Here is a 21,061-nt window from a genome sequence, read left to right on the forward strand (position 1 = left end):
TGAGACAGGAGAGCTCTGCTGTGCTGCAGTGGCTGCTAACAGTTTCATAGTGCTATGACTTAACCCTTGTGCCACCAGGAAGGCCCCAAAATAAAAGTTTTTAAACTACACATTTAGATATATGATACAAAGCAGCTGTGAAGGGGAGCAGGGAACATTGAGAAGACCCAGATCAGGGATCTGACCTAGACATGGGGTGAAGACTTGAGAGCTGAATGAGAAGATGAAGAAAGGAAAAAAGAAAGCATGTGGTACTGGAGGGAGTCAGGGGCCAGAGGAAAGAATTAGAAAAGTCAGTGTGGCCCTGGCTGGTGGCGCAGCGGGTTAAGTTCAGCTGTGCAAGCATCCACTTCATTGTGAGTTCGATCCCCTGACCTGGAGGTGACCTACATGGTGCAGGAGACCTCTCCTACCTCCCCTCAGCAGTGCATTTTATCAATCTGTCTGTTCTGTGCCCCACTCAGTCTCTGGTGAATCCTATCACCACCCCTGCACCTCTGGCCTGTACCCCAGTTCTGTATAAATCCCTTAAAAGAGAAAGAAAGAAAAGTCAGTGTGCCTGGGATACTGGGTTCAAGTAGTGCCTCGTGGGAGAGTTAGGTCAGCAGGGGTTGCCTAACAGAACAACCCCAAGGCAATGAGGACCCATGCGGTGTGTGAGGGAAAGAGGGAAAGAAATAGCAACAGTGATTTTCAGGGTGATCCCTTTGCAAGTTCTCCCTGGTTTGGAGAAGGGGCCTAGGAGGAACTGGGACAAGGCCACTGCCTCTGGGGACTGGCAGGTTGCAGCAGGGGTTGGGCTGTTGGTCACACAGAACCTCTCTGTTCTCTGATCCCACTGTAGCTTTTGGGCTCATGAATTTTTCAGCCAAACTGGCCTTGAGTTTCAGATTCCAGGGCACTGGGCCCAGGCTTCTGGGTTTTGTTTACTGCCTAAAAACATCTCAGGGCCCAGCAGAAGGGTCAGTTTGAGGATCAGTGGGACCTGGGCTGGGGGCCTCACAGTGACTATAATTCCCTAAGTCACTTTCTGAGTGTGTTTGGGGTTGGGAGTAAGAGAGGTCTTCCTCTTTTGGACAGAGACAGCATAAAACTCTGGACTTTGCAGGAGTAAAATTCCAGCCATGACACTGCTGATTGGGTTGTTTTATACAAGCCACTCTCTGAGCCTCAGCTTCCCTACCTATCAAATGGAGACAATAGGATTCCTGAGCTCAAAGCAACTTTTTTTTTTTTCCCACTTGTATATAGGGCCCTCCCTGGTGGCACTGCGGATTTCAGTGCTGCACTGTGAAGCGAGGCCAAGCCCTGGCTGCTTCAGTACAAGTTTGATCCCTGCCCTGGAGGTGACCCACATGGCACGGCAGACCTCTCCTGTCTCGCCCACTGCTCCCCTCAGCAGTGTATTTCGTCGATCTGCCTGTTCTGCTACCCACTCTGTCTCTGGTGCCCTTGCTCGCTGCTTGCTGCCCCTGCACCTCTGACCTGTACCCCACATCTGTATGCATAAATAAATAAAAATCTAAAAAAAAAAAAACCTACTTAAAAATTTTTACTGGCACAATGGGTTAAAGCACAGTACTATGGAGCTACCACCACTGCAGCATGAGTTGGATCCCTAGCCAGGAGGTGACCCACATGGCGTCGCAGACCTCTCCTAACCCCCCGCTGCTCCCCTCAGCAGTGTACTTCATAGATCTGCCTGTTCTGCCCCCTACTCTGTCTCTGGTGAATCCTCTCAACGCCCTCCCCTACACCTTTGGCCTGTATCACAGTTCTTGTGTGTATAAGTAAATCTTAAAAAAAAAATACTTTATGTGGCAAGCTTATCATCATTTCCTTCAGAACTGAAGGATAACTAGTTTTCCAGACCTGCAAAAGGCGTTCATCACCACTAACTGGCCTTACAAGTAATGTTAAAGAAAAAAAATTTTTAAAGAAGTATCAAAGGGGGCCTCCCTAGTGGCACATCAGGTTAAAACACAACACTATGAAGTTAGTGTAGCACAAGTTCCATCTCAGGCCAGGGAGGTGACCCACATGGTATGGCAGACCTCTCCTGCACGGCCCACTGCTCCCCTAAGTAATGTATTTGAGTACATCTGTCTGTTCTTCTCCCCACTCTGTCTCTGGTAAATCCTCTCACCTGTACCCCAGTCTGTATGCATAAATAAATAAATCTTATAAAAAATAAAGTAGTATCAAAGGGATTTCTTAAAGCTGCAAAGAAATAGGTCTAAATGAGTAACAAGAAAACATTTGAGGGTCCTCCCTGGTGGCACAGTGGGCTAAAGGGCAGCACAATGAAGCTATCGCAGCCATTGCAGCACAAGTTTGATTCCCAGCCAGCGAATCATGCCACATGGTGCAGCAGACCTCTCCTGACCTACCTGCTGCTCCCCTCAGCAGTATATTTCATTAGATCTGTCTGTTCTGCTCCTCACTCTGACTCTGGTGAATCCTCTCACCTCCCGCACCTCTGGCCTGTACCCCAGTCCTGTATGTATAAATAAATAAATCTTTTTAAAAAAGACAACAAACATTTGAAGGAAACAGTCTCAGTAGTATAAAGAACTATATAGTAAAGGTAATAAGTTGATCACTTATAAAACAAGTGTGATAGTTAAATGACAAAAATAATGAATTAATTATAACTACCATAATTAGTTAAGAGATACACCAAATTTAAGGACTGCAAACTGTGACATCAATAATATAAACCACTGCAAAGAGGGGGCCCTCCTTCCATGCTGTAAGCGTACAGTGTCACTAAGGATGGAGCTCATGAGATTTTTGGAGAAACTAGTCATGAGACAGAAACTATCAAACACAGGGCCATAGAACAATCACAGCTATAGATGTACAAATGAATAAATGTCTTAAAGTTATAAAAGTGGAGGCCTTCCTGATGGCACAGAGGTTTAAGACACAACATTAAGTATACTTGGGGCGGGTCACTTTCCAGAATAGACCCCATGGTAGACTACAAAATAAGTCTTAATTCAAGAAGTTTGAGATCATACCAACCATCTTTTCTGACCATCGAAACTAGTAATAAATTAAATGAAAAGTAGAAAAGGGCCTCCCTCATGATGCAGTGGTTAAAATTTTAACACAACCAAGTTATCACCAGCCACTGCAGCATAAGTTTGATCCCTGACCAGGGAGGTGACTTACATGGCGCAGCAGACCTCTCTTGCCTTGTCTATAGCTCCCCTCGCCAGTGTATTTCAATAGATCCCTCTGTTTTGCTCCCCACTCTGTTTCTGATGAACCCTCTCACTTGTCCTATACCCCAGTTTTTATATGCATAAATAAAAATTTAAAAATCTTTTTAAAAAGGTAAAAAAAATGGGTCCTCCCTGGTGAGGCAATGGGTTAGGACATAGCACTGCAAGCTAACACAGCTACTTCAGTGTGAGTTCAATTCCCCACCCTGGAGGTGACACACATGGTGTGGCAGACATCTCCTGACCTGCCTGCTGCTCCCCTTAGCAATGTGCTTCATCTATTTGCCTGTTCTGCCCCCCACTCTGTCTCTGGTGAATCCTTTCACTGCCCCTGCCCCTCTGTCTTGTACCCCAGTTCTGTATGCATAAATAAATAAATTTTTTAAAAAAGGTAGAAAAACCTCAAATGTCACCTCCTTCTCTGATCTGTCCCATGGTTCCCTATTCATTCTCTATATCACATATCTCACTCCCGGGTGGTAAATTAATTGCCTTGTGCACCCCCATTTTCACCAGGGATCTTGATTTTTATTTTTATGTTGTTTGCCACTCTGTCCTGCCTAGAAAGAGAGCACTGAAGTGGCTTTGTCTATTTCTTAATCCATAGAACAACAGCTGATAGAACCATACTTAGATCAGACAAAATAGACTTTAAAACAAAGATTGTAATAAAAGACAAAGGACATATATAGTAATAAAGGTGTCCATCAAGCTGAAAAGAGGATATAGTAATTCCAAAATTTATGCACCCAACATAGGAGCTCCAAAATACAACCACTTAGTGAATAATCAAACATCAACATAATGAAAACAATTTCCATGTTTGCTCCAGCACACAGTAGGTGTGCAATACATGTTGAATGGTAATTATAAGTTTTATAGCATAGTAATGACACTTATATGTTCCAACATTTTCTTAATATCTTAGTGTCACATAGTAGGAGCTTGCAAATGTTTTTGGAATGTATAATACTAGGAATAAAAATAAAAGCCACTACGTTTGTCCTGCTCAGAGGCCTATACTTAAATACTCATCAGTAAATGACAATTAGTAAAAGGATAAATCAGGTTGTAAATATATATCATATGCATGAGTGAATGAGTGATTTATTTATTTATTTATTTATTAAAGATTTATTTCTTTATGCATACAAGAACTGGATATAGGCCAGAGGTGCAGGGGTGAGAGGATTCACCAGAGACAAAGTGGAGAGCAGAATAGACTCACTGAAATACACTGCTGAGGGGACCAGTGGACAGGTCAGGAGAGGTCTGCTGCCACTTTTGGGTTACCTCCCTGGCCAGGAATCAAATTTATGCTGCAGTGGGTGTGGCTAGCTAGCTTCGTAGTGCTGTGCTTCAACCCCTTGCACCACCAGGGAGGGCCCTGGATGAATGATTTAAACAAATAATATTGAGTACCCAGTGCCTGGTACTTAATGTGTACACGTGTGTGTCCACAGACCTTGACCTATCGGTTTGACATGCTTGTGGGAGACAGGAAAAGCAAGATGGATGAATGGATGGATGTTTGGGATCTCCCCATCAGCACACAAGTGTGCAAAGGTAAAGTGAGGCGGGGCAGCAATACTACTCCAAGCCCCGCCCCTCCCAGTACCGTTGCCGTCTTTGTGTCGGCAGACCGCGGCACTCACCTGGCTGCCTCTCCTTTAAGACGGGCTCACCTGTGCGCTCACCTGCACACTGGGCTTCCGCAGGAAGAAGGAAGCGGCACTTCAGTCTCCTCCCGGCGCTCCTTCTTAGGTCCGCCTGCCGCCACCATGTCCGCCTCGGCAGTTTTCATCCTCGATGTCAAGGGCAAGGTGAGGTTGGTGGGATTTGGGGGACGTCTAGGTAAGGCTGCTTCCTCCCGGACCTAGGGGCGGCCCTGCCTCACCGGTAGGGCGGTTCCAGAAAGCCGTGGGGGCGTGGTACCACCCCTCCCCCAATCCCTGGGAGTCCAGGCTGTGATCCCACCTGCCCTGTTTGCTAGCTGCGTGTCTGCGGCAAAGGGGCTTCACTTCTCAGAACCTCAGTCTGCCTGTCCTTTAAAAAGGTAACAGTGGCCCTCACACAATAAGAATTAATGCTTCTCGATGCTTGTATACTGCTCCGCCCAGTAGCCCTGCTCAAACATTTCAATCCCTGCTTCAAATATTTCAGTCAAATGAAATTGTTATTTTTATTCCCTTCAACACCCACAGTATTTTATATAGGGAAGACAGCAGGGGAAGGAGACCTTTGGGGGCTACTTGTCCCTTCTGAAATCTGTCATTTGCTTTGTCATTTACTAACAATAGTGACAGTGGCTGTGAAAATAATATTCCTGATAGTAATAATAGTGAGAGCCAAGGTGTTTGGGAACCTGTTGTGTGCCTCTCAGCTGTAAACACTGGGCTGAACAGCCTCACCAGTTCATTGCTGTTGCGACTGACTGCTCACAGCCTGCCAGACAGATCTAACTGTGCTATAGAAAATACATAATCTCATTTCTTCCTGTCTCTTCCCTTTTACTTTCCTTCCTCTCTTCCTCTCCCCTTTCATCATCCCAACCTCACCATATTTTTTTTAATTGAAGTAATATTGTATTATGAAATTCTGTAGCCTTTGGGAGCCTTGAAAAACGGCGTGTGTGTGTTGCAAACATTTAGTTCACCACCAAAAGTTCCATACTTAACTATACAGTTGTTCCCTAACCCCCCAAATTAGCCACCTCCTTCTGCCTCAATGTTGTAGTACATATAACACCCTGGGTAGGAACAGAAATTCTGAGCAGGGATATCTTGGTTCAGTTTCAGTTTCTTCACTTATTATGTGCACTGTTCATACCTTGTTTTGTCAGGCAACACCACACTGATAACAAATGGTGTTGTGGAGCAGGGTACACAAAATAGGATGGTGCCAAACAAGCAAGATCCTGGCCTCCTTATTGATAGAATAACCATACAGCTTCAGTTACGTAGGGTAGAGAGAAAGATGGGTGAAGCTGAAAATGTGCTTATGTCATCGAGGTTATGGGGGACATAAGTCTGCTGACCAGATAATACTTATCTGCTTGATGAACAAGTGTTGTAATCGAAACCACACCCCAGGTCCCCAGCAATGCATGGTTCCAGTCTTATCAACAAAGCATTCTACTGATCAGCTTCTGTGGTCCTTTGTCCTACATCAGTCAATAGTAACCCCCAGGTGTTCCTGGTCATACGTCATGATACACTTTCCAGGGTGATCAAGCTTTCTGCTCTTGATTGATTTAAAAGGCACCTTGTAAGGTTGGACTCCTATGACTGATGGACCATGCAGTGCTGACTTGTATAGGAATGCAGAAGAAAAATGGTGGCCAAACAGGCCAGTTAAGTGTAGCAGACCCACAAGACCACAGTTTCCTCATTTGTGGAACAGAGAGGATATCCCTACTCACAGCCCTCAGAGAGGGCTCTTGACATACTAGCTGTTGTTAGTCACTCACCCATTTCACAGAGGACAAAACTGAGGTACAAAAAGGTGGAGCCTGGCACAAACCCTTCAACCCAGGCACTCTAATGCTCTTGAGTGGGCATACCAGTAGTGACCAATGCTTCTTTGCCTACCTTAGCCCCTGATCAGCCGCAACTACAAGGGTGACATTCCCATGAGTGAGATTGACTACTTCATGCCTCTGCTCGTGCAGCGGGAGGAAGAAGGTGCCCTGGCACCACTGCTGAGCCATGGCCGGGTCCATTTCTTGTGGATCAAACACAGCAACCTCTACTGTATCCTTCCCAGGTGGGCATGATATGGCAAAAGTTTAGGTCCAGTGGGTGGGCTGAGATAGGAATCGCATAGCACATCAGAGGTTCAGGCTGGGAGTAAGGGTGGACAGAGATGGGGGTGCTGGCAGGGGACAGGAATGGTATATGTGTGGGGGACCATGTGCTGGGGGCATGTGCTCTAATTGTATGCTCCAAAATGGTGCCTTTTCCTTAACCTCAATGCCTGCAGTGGTGGCCACCACACTGAAGAATGCCAATGCCTCCCTGGTGTACTCCTTTCTCTACAAAACAGTGGAGGTAGGTCTTGGCCTCCTGTTAGCCAGCTGGTCTGTTTGTCCACCTGTATTACCTTCCTTTTGCAGGATTCCTTTTCCCTAGGAGCCATTCCCTAGCCCCTCCAGGCATGCCTCAGGGTTACAGCTGCCAGCTCCTCCCCTATCAAAACCCATCACTCTGTGTTCTCATTAGCCACTGTTAGGTCATCTCTCCCTGCAGGGCAAGGACTAAAGAGGTGTCCAAAGGGCATGTGGTTCAAATCAGAACTCAAGGAAACTGGGTTTCCAGCCCAGTGCCCTCATTTCCTAGCTGTGTGATCTTAAGCTGGTCACTTTGCTTCTTTGTGCCTCTAAACCAGGAGTGGTAAGATCTGCCTCAAATTCATGTCTCTGAAGTGCTTAAAACAGTGCTCAGTTAACAGTAAATGTTTAATAAGGGTTTGTGATTATTAGCATTATCGCTCAAGTTATAAAATCACAATTTATTGAGTGCTTACTATATGCCATTCTGCATGACTGAGAAAGTGCTCAGTGAATACTATTCAACAGATGAGAAATATTTGCTGAGTGTCTCCTTCTAGCCAGAAAGGAAAGAAGAACAATATCAGCCCTGCTTGTCCTGAGCAGTTACAGCCCTGCCTGTCCTGAGCAGTTACAGGGTATGGAGATGAAACAGGAAGTTGTGATAACTGGTGACTGGGCACAAGTCACTGTTAATTGTTGGAGGAGGGGGCAAAGGGAGGTGACACTTGAATGATAAAGAGCTTTGAGAAGAGTGTTCCAGGCAGAGGGGACAGCAAAAGCAAAAGCCCTGTGGTAGGACAAGAAAGAAAGCCAATAAGGGCCTTCCTGGTGGCGCAAGAGATTGATTCTTAGCACTATGAGGCTAACCACAGCCACTGCAGCAAGTTGGATCCCCGGCCAGGGAGCTGACATGGAGCAGCAGACCTCTCCTGCCTCACCTGCTGCTCCCCTCAGCAGTGTATTTCAGTAGACCCACCTATTCGGGTCCCCACTCTCTGGTGAATCCTCTCACCCCACATACCTCTGGCCTGTACCTCAGTGCTTGCATAAATAAATCTTTAAAAAGAAAGAAAGCAGTGAGCTGGGGCAGAACAAGGGTCAGAAGGTGTTCCAAATGTAGGATGAATGGTAGGTTCTCTGCTATGGTTACGCCTGCTAATTCCCAGGGACTCTTAACTTGGGGTCTTTAATTTTTTTTTTTAAAGATTTATTTATGTATTCATACAGAACTGGGATACGAGCCAGAAATGCAGAGGGTGAGAAGATTCACCAGAGACAGAGCAGGGAGCAGAACAGGCAGGTCAACGAAGTACACTCCTGAGGGGAGCAGCGGGCGGGTCAGGAGAGGTCTGCCATGCCATGTGGTCACCTCCAGGGCAGGCGGGAATCGAACTCATGTTGAAGTGGCTTTAGCTTCTTAGTGCTGTGCTTTAACCCGCTGCGCCACCAGGGAGGGCCCCTCTTTTTTTTTTTTTTAAAGATTTACTTATACATATAAGAACTGGGGTATAGGTCAGAAGTATTGGGGGAGAGAGGATTCACCAGAGACAGAGTGGGGAGCAGAACAGGCATATTGACTGAAATACACTCCTGAGGGGAGCAGTAAGTGACACAGGAGATATCTACCATGCCATGTAGGTCACCTCCCTGACTGGAGATCAAACTAGTGCTGCAGCAGCTGCGGATAGCTTCATAGTGCTGCATTTTAATTGCACCACCAGGGAGGGCTGTTAATTTGGGGTCTTCAAACCACCAAGGGTTTATAGACTCCCTGAAGGAAGTTTGTGAGCTTGGATTTATTTTTGGCTAGCAAGTTTCTTTTGCTATCCTGTGTATTTTATTTTATGCAATTACAAACCTTTTTCTGTGGGAGGCCTTCAACATCACCAGATACACATGGCCTACAAAAAATGTCTGAGACCTTCCAATCTCTCCTCTATGAAGATTTTTTTTAAAAAATTTATTTATTTGTGCATACAGAACTGGGGTACAGGCCAGAAGTGCAGGGGCGGTGAAAGGATCCACCAGAGACAGAGCGGGGAGCAGAACAGGCCAGTGGCTGAAGGGAGCAGCAGGCAAGACTGGAGAAGTCTGTCACAGCATGTGGGTCACCTCCCTGGTTAGGGGTCACCTGCCTGACTGGAGGTCACCTACCTGGTGGGGGGATCAAACTTGTGCTAAAGTGGCTATGGCTAGTTTCATAGTGCTGCTCTTTGACCTATTGCGCCACCAGGGAGGGCCCTCCTTTAGGAATCTTACTTACCCCCACTGCTTCTAGAAGGGCTCTGACTTCACTTGTGTTTCGTTGCTTATTGTGCCCACATGTTGGCTTATATTGGTGCCATAAGCAGTCCATTCTTCCCAGGGCAGGACCAGTTAGCTTTGATCACCATGAATGTGCTGGCACAAACACGCAGTAGTGCTCCAGAGCTGCTGTCTACATGGCTGGATGAGTGGGAGTGTAGCCCCAGCCACAGTTATACCAGTCACACCTCTGAGGGTGTCTTTTTCGCTTCCCCCACACAGGTATTCTCTGAGTACTTCAAGGAGTTGGAAGAGGAGAGCATCAGAGATAATTTTGTCATCGTCTACGAGCTGCTGGATGAGCTCATGGACTTCGGCTTCCCGCAAACCACTGACAGCAAGATCCTGCAGGAGTGAGTGGGCTGTGAGGCAGCCATGTGTGGCAAGAAGTTGAGGTGAGCTAGGGAGGTGTTCCGGTCCAAGCTGCTTGTTTGCCCTGCCTTCTTGCTCCTGCCAGGTACATCACCCAGCAGGGCAACAAGCTTGAGACTGGCAGATCCCGCGTGCCGCCCACTGTCACCAACGCTGTGTCTTGGCGCTCTGAGGGTATTAAGTACAAGAAGAACGAGGTCTTCATTGATGTCATAGAGTCAGTGAACCTACTGGTGAGGCTCCACCTTTCCGTCCTACCCTTGCTGAGGCCTCTGGTCAGGAGATGAGCATCTATTTTGATGATCTCCTGTGTGTGCACCCTCAGGTCAATGCCAACGGCAGTGTCCTGCTGAGTGAGATTGTGGGTACCATCAAGCTCAAGGTGTTTTTGTCCGGAATGCCAGAGCTACGGCTGGGCCTCAATGACCGTGTGCTCTTCGAACTCACTGGCCGTAAGCTCCTGGAGAGGGCCACCCTTGGGAGGGGGGGACCACATTCTATCTGGGGACCCAGAAAAATTACAGGGGCTTCTGAAATAAGAGTTTGCACGCCCTCTTCTGGGTAGGGCCAGAAGTGCAGCTACTGCTTCACTAAGCTAAGACTGCTGCCTCATTGAGTGTCCCACAAGCACAAAGCAGTATCAGGGAGAACAAACCCCTTACTTCATAGAGCTGACATTCTAGTGTGAGTAGGAGGTAGAATAATATCACACTTGAGAATCTGACAGTGTGAGCCAGATTGCCTGAGCTCAGATCCTAGCTCTACCCCTGACCAGCTGGGTGACTCTGGGCAAGTCGCTCATCCACTGAGTCTGTTTCCTCATCAGCAAAATGGGGTTATAGTAGTGGGAAGTGGAGAAGGTATTGGTAGGAAACTGGCCCCAGCCCCTAGGGTCACCCTACTTTCTCTGCTCCGAGTTTCAGGGAGCAAGAACAAGTCCGTGGAGCTAGAAGATGTGAAATTCCACCAGTGTGTGCGGCTCTCTCGCTTTGACAATGACCGCACAATCTCCTTCATCCCGCCTGATGGTGACTTTGAGCTCATGTCCTACCGCCTCAGCACCCAGGTGAGGCAAGGTCAAAACGCACCTAGGAGCAGGGGAGAGCTGACTCCAGGTGCTCAAAGAACTCTCCTTTCCTTCACCTTCAACCCAGGTGAAGCCACTGATCTGGATTGAGTCTGTCATTGAGAAGTTCTCCCACAGCCGTGTGGAGATCATGGTCAAGGTGAGTCTGGGGGAACAGTGACTCTGGGGGAACAGTGACTGTACTTGATCTGTAGCCACTCACCCAGCAATATAACTTCACTTCCCACCTCTCCCTGGGCTCTTCATAGTCTTCCAGCCACACTGGTTTCCTGGCTGGTCCTCAAATACACAAGCATTGTCCCTGCCTCCACTGTGGGGTTTTTGTTCCCTCTACCTGGGCCCCTCTGCCTGTAGGGCCCCTTTCATTCCCCTCCCCCCCTTACTTTTCTTCAAAGCCTTTTAATCATGGATTTCACACACACACATTCTTTTCTCCAAGCACATAGAATGTTCTCAATAATGTTTTAAACATTAAACATTACTCATATTATGATTTTGAAAAAGATTTATTTATGCATACAAGAACTGGGGCATAGGCCAGAGGTGCAGGGAGGGGGTTGGTGAGAGGATTCACCAAAGACAGAGTGGGGAGCAGAACAGGAGGAGCTACTGAAATACACTGCTGAGGGGAGCAGCAGACAGGTCAGGAGAGGTCAGCTGTGCCATGTGGGTCAGCTCCCTGGCTGGGGATCAAACTTGTGCTGCAGTGGCTCCAGATAGCTTCATAGTGCTGCATTTTTAACACCTTGTGCCACCAGGGAGGCCCTCATATTATGATTTTAATAAAGCCTTTACTATGTAGAGAAACTAAGCGACATGAGAGAAGAAAACAAAGTTATATCTGCTGCCCTCAAGGACTTAGGTCCAGTTGAGGAGACAAACTGTTAGTAAATACAGTTAGTCACAGATGACCCTGGTAAAAGGTCAGCTCCCACATGGTTGAACATCTGAACATCTGCATATAACTTTTGACTCTTCCAAAACTTAACCATTGTTAATCTGCTGTTAACTCTACCAAGAACCTTAATAATTAGTACATATCCTGTATGTTCTTTGTATTAGAACTATTTTCTTATAATAAGGCAAACTAGAGAAAATATTATTTTAAATCATAAGAGCAATCCTGGGTTTCAGCACAACAAAATCATGACAAAATACATTTAATGTTCTGTGCTATATTTATGGATAACTTCAATTTATATGTGCTGTTTATAAGCACTTTCAGCCTTTGTGTTCAGGGGTCATGTATTTACTGTCAGCATAGTCAGCATAGTCCTCAAAATAAATCACAGCCTGACTCTGCCCTGCTCAGCCCCATCACTGCTTACCTACACCCATGCATTCCCTCTGCCTCAATCTCCCAGCTCCAGACTTTATCCCCACAGAGGGTGCTGCGGTTACTTCTGTGAAGGGGCTTGTCTCTGTTCTGCTCAGTACTCTCCTTGGCACCTAGCTGAGAGGAAAAGCCCAAGTCTTCCTGGCTGCCCACAAGTCCCTGCACAGTCTGCTCTCCCAGCTCCCTACTTTTGCCTTCTTCCACTGTCCCCTTCCTGTCCCCCGACAACACTGGCCTCCTGGCTGCTCCTGGAGCACACCAAAGAAGGGCCTGCCTCAGGGCCTTTGCACTGGTTGTTCCTGCTCTTTCCATTCTAGCCCACCCAGATGTTTGCTTAAATATCATCTCCGTGGAGAGGCCTTTCCTGACTTCCCTATTGTAACCACTATTTAAACTGATGTTATTTCAATAAAAAATATTTTAAAATAACAATGTTTACCATGCCTCACCTTCCTTTTTGCTGTCCCCCTACTCTCATTAGTTATTGCCATCCAATATATGACCTGTTTTACTTATTTTTTAAAAAGATTTATTTATTTATGCATACAGATCTGGGGTACAGACCAGAGGTGCAGGGGCAGTGAGAGGATTCACCAGAGAGAGAGTGGGGAGCAGAATAGGCAGATGGACAAAGTACACTGCTGAGGGGAGCAGTGGGCAGGTCAGGAGAGGTCTGATGCGCCTTATGGGTCACCTCAGGGGGCCTGGGATGGACCTCGCACTGAAGGGGCTGCGGCCTGCTTGCAGTGCTGCGTCTGTCCTAACCCATTGCACCACCAGGAGGGCCTTTCTTACTTATTTACTTTCAGAACAAATCTCTAACTTAACAGTGTATTGATATGGTTTATAGAGTTATGACCAACCACACAGTTTACTAGGATATGTTAGACCAGAGCCTCCAAGCCCCTGGTGTCCCACCGCCAATTTCTGATTTCTGCTTTCCAAAAAGCAACTATGATTTTTAATTTATGTAAAATATTTTTTATTTATAATTTTGCCACCAAAAAAAATTTTTTTACAATCTTATAATTTTTTATAACTTATAATGTTGCCATCATAAATATTTTATTCTGCTAACTCCTCATTTGGACTGTACAGTTTTTTGTATGATTTGCCTTGTTCTTGTCATGCTTTTCATTTGAATCCCAGGAGCCCCAGCTCAGTGTACCCATCCATTTTTGCAGTTGAAGAACTTCCAAGATGGTAATCTTTCATTCCTTTCCTATGCACCATGTTTTTTTTTCTCAGTTCTTGGCTACTCTGTTTCAGTCTTGTGCCTGTCTCCCAAATGCCCCAAGCAAGAGCTGATCCAGAGCTTATAGTTAACCTTCTTTTATAGAGGAGGAAACTGGGGGCTAGAGGAGTTAGGACATCACTCTTCTGGGGGAATAGCAATGCATATCTGCCTGGCTTTCAAGAGTCTCTTAGATATGACTTTGCTCCCCCATCTTTGGGTATCGGGGAGGAGGGTAGTGGTCACCAGGTAGAGTCTTAATGATCTTTAGTGTTGCTTTCTCTGCAGGTAGGGGAAGGGGCTGGGTCCATGAAAGCTGATGCCCTCCAGAAAGAACACCCCCGCACCTCCCCTTACCTCCAGACCCTCTGCCTCTGATCTTACCTCTCAAATATCCCTTTCCAAATTAATAAATTGTAACAATAATCATGCTTGCTACTACATATCGAACATTTAGAATCCCCCGTTAAATGCCTATTCAGGGCCTTCATGGTGGTGCAATAGGTTAGGACACAGCACTGCAAGCCAGCCGCAACCTTTTCAGTGCAAGTTCAAATCCCATTCCCAGAGGTGATCCACATTGCACAGCAGACCTCTTCTGACCTGCCCACTGCTCCCCTCAGCAGTATACTTTGTTGATCTGCCTATTCTGCTCCCCACTGTCTGCTTAATCCTCTCACTGTCCCTGCATGTCTGGCCTGTACCCCAGTTTTGTATGAATAAGTAAATAAATCTTAAAAAAAAAAAAAAAAGCCCTGTCCAGTATCACACAGCCCTAAGATTGTAACTTACTAATTTATTTGTAAGGTGGGCATGTGATGGTTGAAAATGCAGGCCTAGTTTGAATCCCCACTGTGTGACTTCAGCAAAGCACCCTTTTTTCTGGATCTCAGAATCATCTATTAAATGACCTTAGGAATGGATCCCTCTTTAGGAAATTAGTGAGAGAGCTAAGTACTTGGTCATAGGACCAGCACATGGTAGGGACTCAGCAGATGCCTCTAGCAAATGAAAACTCCTTACTGATGGGCTGAAGGGTGTTATTTGGAACTAGGCAAGGGTGTTTGACACTGTCCAAATGGAAGGCACCAAAAACAGGACCCCTGGAGTCTCTTGTGGGTGGGGACTCTGGCTTTCACTAGTTGGCTGTGTGTCTTGAGGCCAGTATCTTAACTTCTCTGTGCCTCCATTTCCTCATCTGTAAAGCTGACAAGATACATATCTTCACTTGTTGTGGGGGTCCTTGATGAAACCTGGGAAAGGCTTGGTTAATATTTGTCAGATGCATGAAGGAATTCTTCATATCCCATGCTTTCTCCCTGGACAGGCCAAGGGGCAATTTAAGAAACAGTCAGTGGCCAATGGTGTGGAGATAGCTGTGCCCGTACCCAGTGATGCTGACTCCCCGCGCTTCAAGACCAGTGTGGGCAGTGCCAAGTATGTGCCTGAGAAAAACGTCGTGATTTGGAGTATCAAGTCTTTCCCGGTGAGCACTAGATTTGGTTTCGGGGTCTTGGGGGACCTGCTCTTTCTGTTTGAGGGCATGGCAGAGAATAAGCCAGAGACTCACATATGTATACACATGGTTATCCTTTGGGGGTTATTAAATGGAAACCAGGCTAGGATGGTGGTTAAACTCACCCTCCCAGGTCTGAAGAAAACCAGTCCTGGCTTCTCTGAGCTCGGGGAGCCTACCTACCTTCATGGAGCCTTAATTTGCCCAATTGTGAAATAGGCAACTATGAAACAGGATTCTGTTACCCAAGTCCTTGGGTCACTGAAGGATTTGGGACTTGGGCTCTGGGGGAGAGGGGTGGTTATCAGAACCTGAAAAAAGGGAAAATAATCATGAAAAGCCATTGAACCAGGCTTCGCAATCAGAAGCTTCACCTGTGAATTTGGGTCTTTCTTTCTCGTCTGTGAAATTGGCTGATTACAGAGCTCACTCTGGGCACTGATGTGAGAATTGTTTAGGGTAGATAGGGGCCCCTCCGTGGGTCTGATGCCTTCATGTCCCCTCAGGGAGGCAAGGAATACCTGATGCGTGCCCACTTTGGCCTTCCCAGTGTCGAGAAGGAGGAGGTGGAGGGCCGGCCGCCCATTGGGGTCAAGTTTGAGATCCCCTATTTCACTGTCTCCGGGATTCAGGTAAGGGAATTCAGCAGGGTGACTCCACTCCTTGATTTCAGTGGGTCTCCCCTTTCTTGTGCCTTGGCTTGGATCACCTCCGTTCTTGTCCTGGGTTATCTCTCCTCTGCTGTCACCCTGTCTTTCCACTTCTTTTGCCCGTGTCACCTACTCACCATTAGCTTATTCACGAGCTCTCCCACCCAAAAGCTGTTCACCATTCCCTTGACTTATGCCACCTCATTCCTCTAATACCATGTGTATCTATTTTTTTGCACTGTGCCATCTCTTTTCTGGACCACATTGCATCCAGTCCCACTGCCCATCCCACATCTTTGTTCTCAGTCATATTATCTCATCACTCTCAGCCTGTGCCATCTTCTTCTCCCAAGTTGTGTATATTCCACAACTCTCTCCTGTGCCTCCTCTCAACCCCCCTCAGCTCCACAAGTCTAGACCTCTTCTTTCCATTCTCTTCTAGGTTCGATACATGAAGATCATTGAGAAAAGTGGTTACCAGGCCCTGCCCTGGGTTCGCTATATCACCCAGAGTGGCGGTAAGGCAGCCTGCTCCCTGGGGCAACAGGGTCAAGGAGATGAAAGGGGTGGTCTTTAGGGCTTTGACTACATTCCGACCTGGAGGGTTCTAAAGCCCAACAGGCCTGTTTCTTGATCTAGCCCATTTTGTCACTGCCTTCCTGGGTCTCACTTTTCCCATCTTTAGAGATAGTTGCCATTCTAGGATGGTGGTGGGGTTTGGATGAGGAACTGAACATGCAGCACCTGTACCTGTTGCCTGAGAACAGATTTGTTGCTATGGTAATGTTCTCTGTATGTGGCCTTATGCTTAGACTTGTTACTACTTGCAGGGTTGAGCATGAGCTCTGGGGTGGAGATATGCCTGGGGAACAGAGATGTCCCTCTGTCAAATCTGAGATGATCCCTATTCATTGTTTTCCTGCAGATTATCAACTTCGTACCACCTAGAAGGGAGAAGAGGTGGGAGCATGAACATGGGCCTCCTTCTCCTTAGACCCTGACTTCAGACTTTAGAGGGAAGGAGGGAAAATGGTGTGTGTGTGTGTGTATGTGTGTGTGTGTGCGCACATGCACACATCCTGACTTAACAGTTTCTTGCTGCCAGTACCAGGTCCCACCAATATCTATACCCATAGGCTGTGAGGGAGGATCTCCTCTCCTTTTGGGTTCCCCTACCCTTCCAATTTTATATGAAGAAATAGAGGAGGGGTTTGAAGCCCCCTTATGAGTGCCTTTGTGCTGTGACCTGCCTTACGGGATGTGTCTACCTTCATTCACATCTGCTGAACCCAAACTCAGCAGGAGGAGGAGCCCCCTCCTCCCCTGACCCTCTTGGACCCCCTCTTCCCTGACTTCCTTTCTGAGTTTAAGGATGGCATTAAAAAGGTACATCTAGCCTCTGTGTATGTGCTCCTTGGCTGGGGCCTGGGGATGCCAAGGATGCTCCTGAGATTTGGGATGAGAATGGATAATGCCTGCACTCCTCAGCCCTGGTTATCTTGTCATAGTGGCCCTTCTGCTCAATAGGGGGGATGGAGGCTTTGTTGAAGCAGCTAATTTCAGTGCCTGGCTGCCAGGCAGCCCCAGTGTTTTCATCATGCTGGCAGATGCTCTGAAAATGGCGGGAGCTTCCCTGCACACTACCCAAGCTGCTCTGGCCTTCGTCAGCAGCAGTGAGAGGTTTCCCACCCCCTGCCTCAGAGCACTGCCTGCAGGCAGCCCAGGCCACCCTAATATCCGCAGTGGCTCCAGGGCAAACTTAGCCCCCAGCCTTGCAGCTCTTGGATTGGGGCTGCTGGGAGGAACATCTGGCCCCATGGAGGAAGCTTCAGTGCTGTCACTCCCTGAAGTCATGTCTGAGGATCCCCTGTATTGTTACACTGGCGCTGCTGAGGGGTGCTGGGTACAGTGTGCCTGTGGCCCCATTGAGGCTGGCTTCAGTTGTGGTCCTCCAGAGCCCACCAGTATAGAAGCCTGCTCTGACCTCAGTGCAGGCTGGTCTGACAGGGTTTTTCCTTTTGAATCTGGTGTCAAGATCATGAATGGACCCATCAGGTTTGACCTTGCCAGTTACATTCAAAGACTTGAATTCATATGTGGATCTGAAAAGGAACAAGCTGATTGGTGCTTAACTGGCACCAATCAAATAGTTAAGATTGAAAAATGAGGACTTCCTGGTGGCCTAGGAGTCAGGTCTCAGTGCTATCACACTATCACCACTCTGGCCTGAGTTCAATCCCTGACCAGATATCATGATGTCACATGTGGCACAGCTGACCTCTCTTGTCTCTCCCCTCCTCCCCTCAGCAGTGTATTTCAGTAGATCTGCCTGTTCTACTCCCCACTCTGTCTTTGGTGAATCTTCCCACCCTGGTTCCTCTGGCTTACATCCCAGTTTTTCTGTGCATAAACAAGTCTTTAAAAAAAGATTGAAAAATGGTTTAATCAGGCTTATAGGGTGGAGGACCCTCAAGAGAATATAAAGCAGAACAGGAGCTAGCTTGAGATACGGGATTTGTTACCTGAACCCAGCCACCTCAGGTGTGAGAGCCAGCAGGAGCAGTGGTATTCTGTGGACCTGCGGCTCCACCACAAGTCAGTTGTGGCAGTTGCTTCTTTAGGTAACGGTGTACTTCCTGGATTGTGGAATGGACCAATCAGGTATGAGCTATGAGTTGATTGGTGATAAATGGTTCAATCAGACTTTTGTTACCAGGGCCCAGCCTATTACAAGTCAGATGTGGCAGTTGCTCCTCAGAACCCTTTTATGTAATGTACACTTCCTGGATTGTGGAATGGACCAATCAGGTGCTATGGGCTAATTGGTAAATGGGCCAGTCAGCTACAGGATTGAATATTGGTCCAATCAGACTTGTGGGTGGGGCACCCTAAAAGAAGATATAAGCCAGGGTCAGAGGGAGATGACACCAGACCTAGAGAAAAGGGGAGACAAGGTCAGCCCCTGAAGAAAAGATGATGATTCCAGTCTCTGAAGAAAGAAGCATCCAGCAGTTGACCTCCAAGGAGGGATGAGAAGCCCAAGGACTGTCACAGAGTGAGCTTCGGTCCTGTCTTTGACCGAAGTTCTCTGAAAGGAACACCAAAGGCCCTGGGCCTGGTATCTCAAAAGAGCTGTTTGTTGTTGGTGTAACCCCAACAACTCACAAAGAGCTATTAGCACTAGGTGTCCCTGACACCACCTCTGTGGGACTAGTGACTATCACTGCTGGCTAGTACTGTCCAGCATTCCTGGTGACTGGTGGAGACCATCATTGACACTATCTGGGCAAGATAGCCCACCACTTATGGATACAGTAAGCTCTTTATTTCCCCTTTTGTAACATAAACCCCATGATTGTTAACTGAGGCCAAAATGCCCATTTACCTCACCCAAAGCAGTTATGCAGTGTTTTAAAGTCCTGAACACAAATGCTCCTAAGATGGCATCTTCCCACCACTACAGACCTGGAATACATGGCAGGGAGACTTACAGGTCTTGTTCCAACTCATGAAGACAGCAGAAGACGCAACAGGATACACTCACTGGAGTTGCCAGGTACCAGACAAGTGACACTTAAAACAGCAGTGACAATGGCCAAATGACCCAACAAATGGCCCCCCCTCAGGCAGCTCATTGAGGCACCTAGATACAGGTCTTTGCCTTCCCTGTCTGGCTGTAATAGCAGCAAAGCTGGAAACAGTTTCCATTGCTTGGCTATTTGCAAAGTCTTTGAACTTCCTCCCTGAGACTGCTGTTGGAAGCCTTTCCACATCCTTCAGAGGCCTGTACCAGCCTTCTGGAACATCAACATGGTGGGAGCAGAAATTGCTGAAGACTAAACATGCTGAAATCCTGAAAGCTGAATCCCGAACACTGAATCCTAGAAGCTGCTTCTGCAGCCCTTATGTTTCTCATCAGTCTCCACCCCCAGCTATACATTTTTTTTTTGCATTTTACATGGGGCTATCTATTCTCACCAGCACCCCTTCCAGGGGCCACCACCTGTAATAATCTTTGGCTTTAGCCACCAGTTACACCACCTCCTGATGCCTGGTGTTGACCAGCAATGCTGACCAGGGCTGTGTCAGCCATCTTTGAGAGATTTCCACCATTTCTGTTATCTGGCACTTTTTTTTTTTTTTATAAACAAACAATTGTGAAACTTTTTAATTTTGGTGCTTGGAAAATACAAGGCTGCTGAGTTTGGTGTCTGATGCTACCCAGTCCGGTCTTTAGATTATTTCAGTGGGCTGCTGTAGTGTAAGCACTTATAGCTTACCAGTGTGCCACCAGCTCCAGGCCTTTGTTTGGGGACTACTCGACACTGTGGACCCTATCTGGGGTGAGATAAACTTCTCCGGGTCCTCCCTGATGTGCATCTAGTTAAAGTATACCACTGTGAGGCTGACTGCAGCCACTATAGCACGTGTTCGATCCCCAGCCAGGGAGGTGATCCACATGGCGTGGCAGACCTCTCCTGACTAGCCCGTTGCTCCCAGCAGTGTATTTCAGTGGATCTGCCTGTTCTGCTCCCTACTCTATGTCTGGTGAATAAGCCCCCACATTTCTGGCCTGTACCTCAGTCTTGTATGTATAAGTAAATCTAAAAAAAATTAAATTCCACTTAAAAAAAAAACTATCTGGGCCCTCCCTGGTGGCGCAGCGGGTTAAAGCACAGCACTGAGAAGCTAAAGCCACTTCCGCATGAGTTCGATTCCCGCCTGCCCCGGAGGAGACCACATGGTGTGGCAGACCTCTCCTGACCCACCCGCTGCTCCCCTCAGCAGTGTACTTCGTCGATCTGCCTGCTCTGCTCCCCACTCTGTCTCTGGTGAATCCTCTCACCCTCCGCATCTCTGGCCTGTACCCCAGTTCTATATGGATAAATAAATAAATCTTAAAAAAAAAAAAAACTATCCTTTTTCCTCAATGTTTGTAAATAAATCGCATTGTTGCACTCTGTCCCTATGTGGTGTCTTGCAATTGTTAGCACATGATTGAGAGCCCATAAACAATGACCTGTGCCCCACCTTTGGCACCGTTTTAATCTCAGTTTGGCCAGCACAGTTGTCTCCAACTCAGACCCAGAGTCTCCCTAATGAGCCCATCTTTATCCATCACAGTCAGTTCTTTTAGCCACCAGAGGGCGCCAACTAACGTCTAAGTGGTATCCCGGCTCCTCCATTATCCTGAACCCTCCCATAGTAGTGATTCCTATCCTGTTCTATCCTGCTGGTCTCTCGGCGCTACATCCCCACACCCACCTGCCCTTACCTCCTC

The 21,061-nt window shown here is 47.2% G+C and overlaps 1 protein-coding gene across 2 annotated transcripts; it reads left to right on the forward strand.

The window, feature by feature from the left end:
- Positions 1–4,950: 4,950 nt before the first annotated feature.
- AP1M2 (adaptor-related protein complex 1, mu 2 subunit) lies at positions 4,951–17,413 on the forward strand. Of its 2 annotated transcripts, none has more exons than XM_004689028.2 (12): positions 4,951–5,053; positions 6,826–6,982; positions 7,212–7,279; positions 9,808–9,938; positions 10,043–10,190; positions 10,283–10,409; positions 10,881–11,023; positions 11,112–11,183; positions 14,942–15,100; positions 15,637–15,762; positions 16,223–16,298; positions 16,706–17,413. In XM_004689028.2, the coding sequence occupies exons 1-12, from the start codon at positions 5,012–5,014 to the stop codon at positions 16,726–16,728; spliced, it is 1,272 nt and encodes a 423-aa protein (XP_004689085.1). In that variant the 5' UTR covers positions 4,951–5,011; the 3' UTR covers positions 16,729–17,413. The 2 variants fall into 2 exon arrangements, with proteins under 2 accessions (XP_004689085.1, XP_012584817.1); XM_012729363.1 differs by having other exon boundaries at positions 4,983–5,053; positions 10,875–11,023.
- Positions 17,414–21,061: the final 3,648 nt, after the last annotated feature.

Source organism: Condylura cristata, unplaced genomic scaffold (genome assembly GCF_000260355.1).
Source record: "Condylura cristata isolate star-nosed mole 26May11 unplaced genomic scaffold, ConCri1.0 scaffold00025, whole genome shotgun sequence".
NCBI classification, from domain to species: domain Eukaryota; kingdom Metazoa; phylum Chordata; class Mammalia; order Eulipotyphla; family Talpidae; genus Condylura; species Condylura cristata.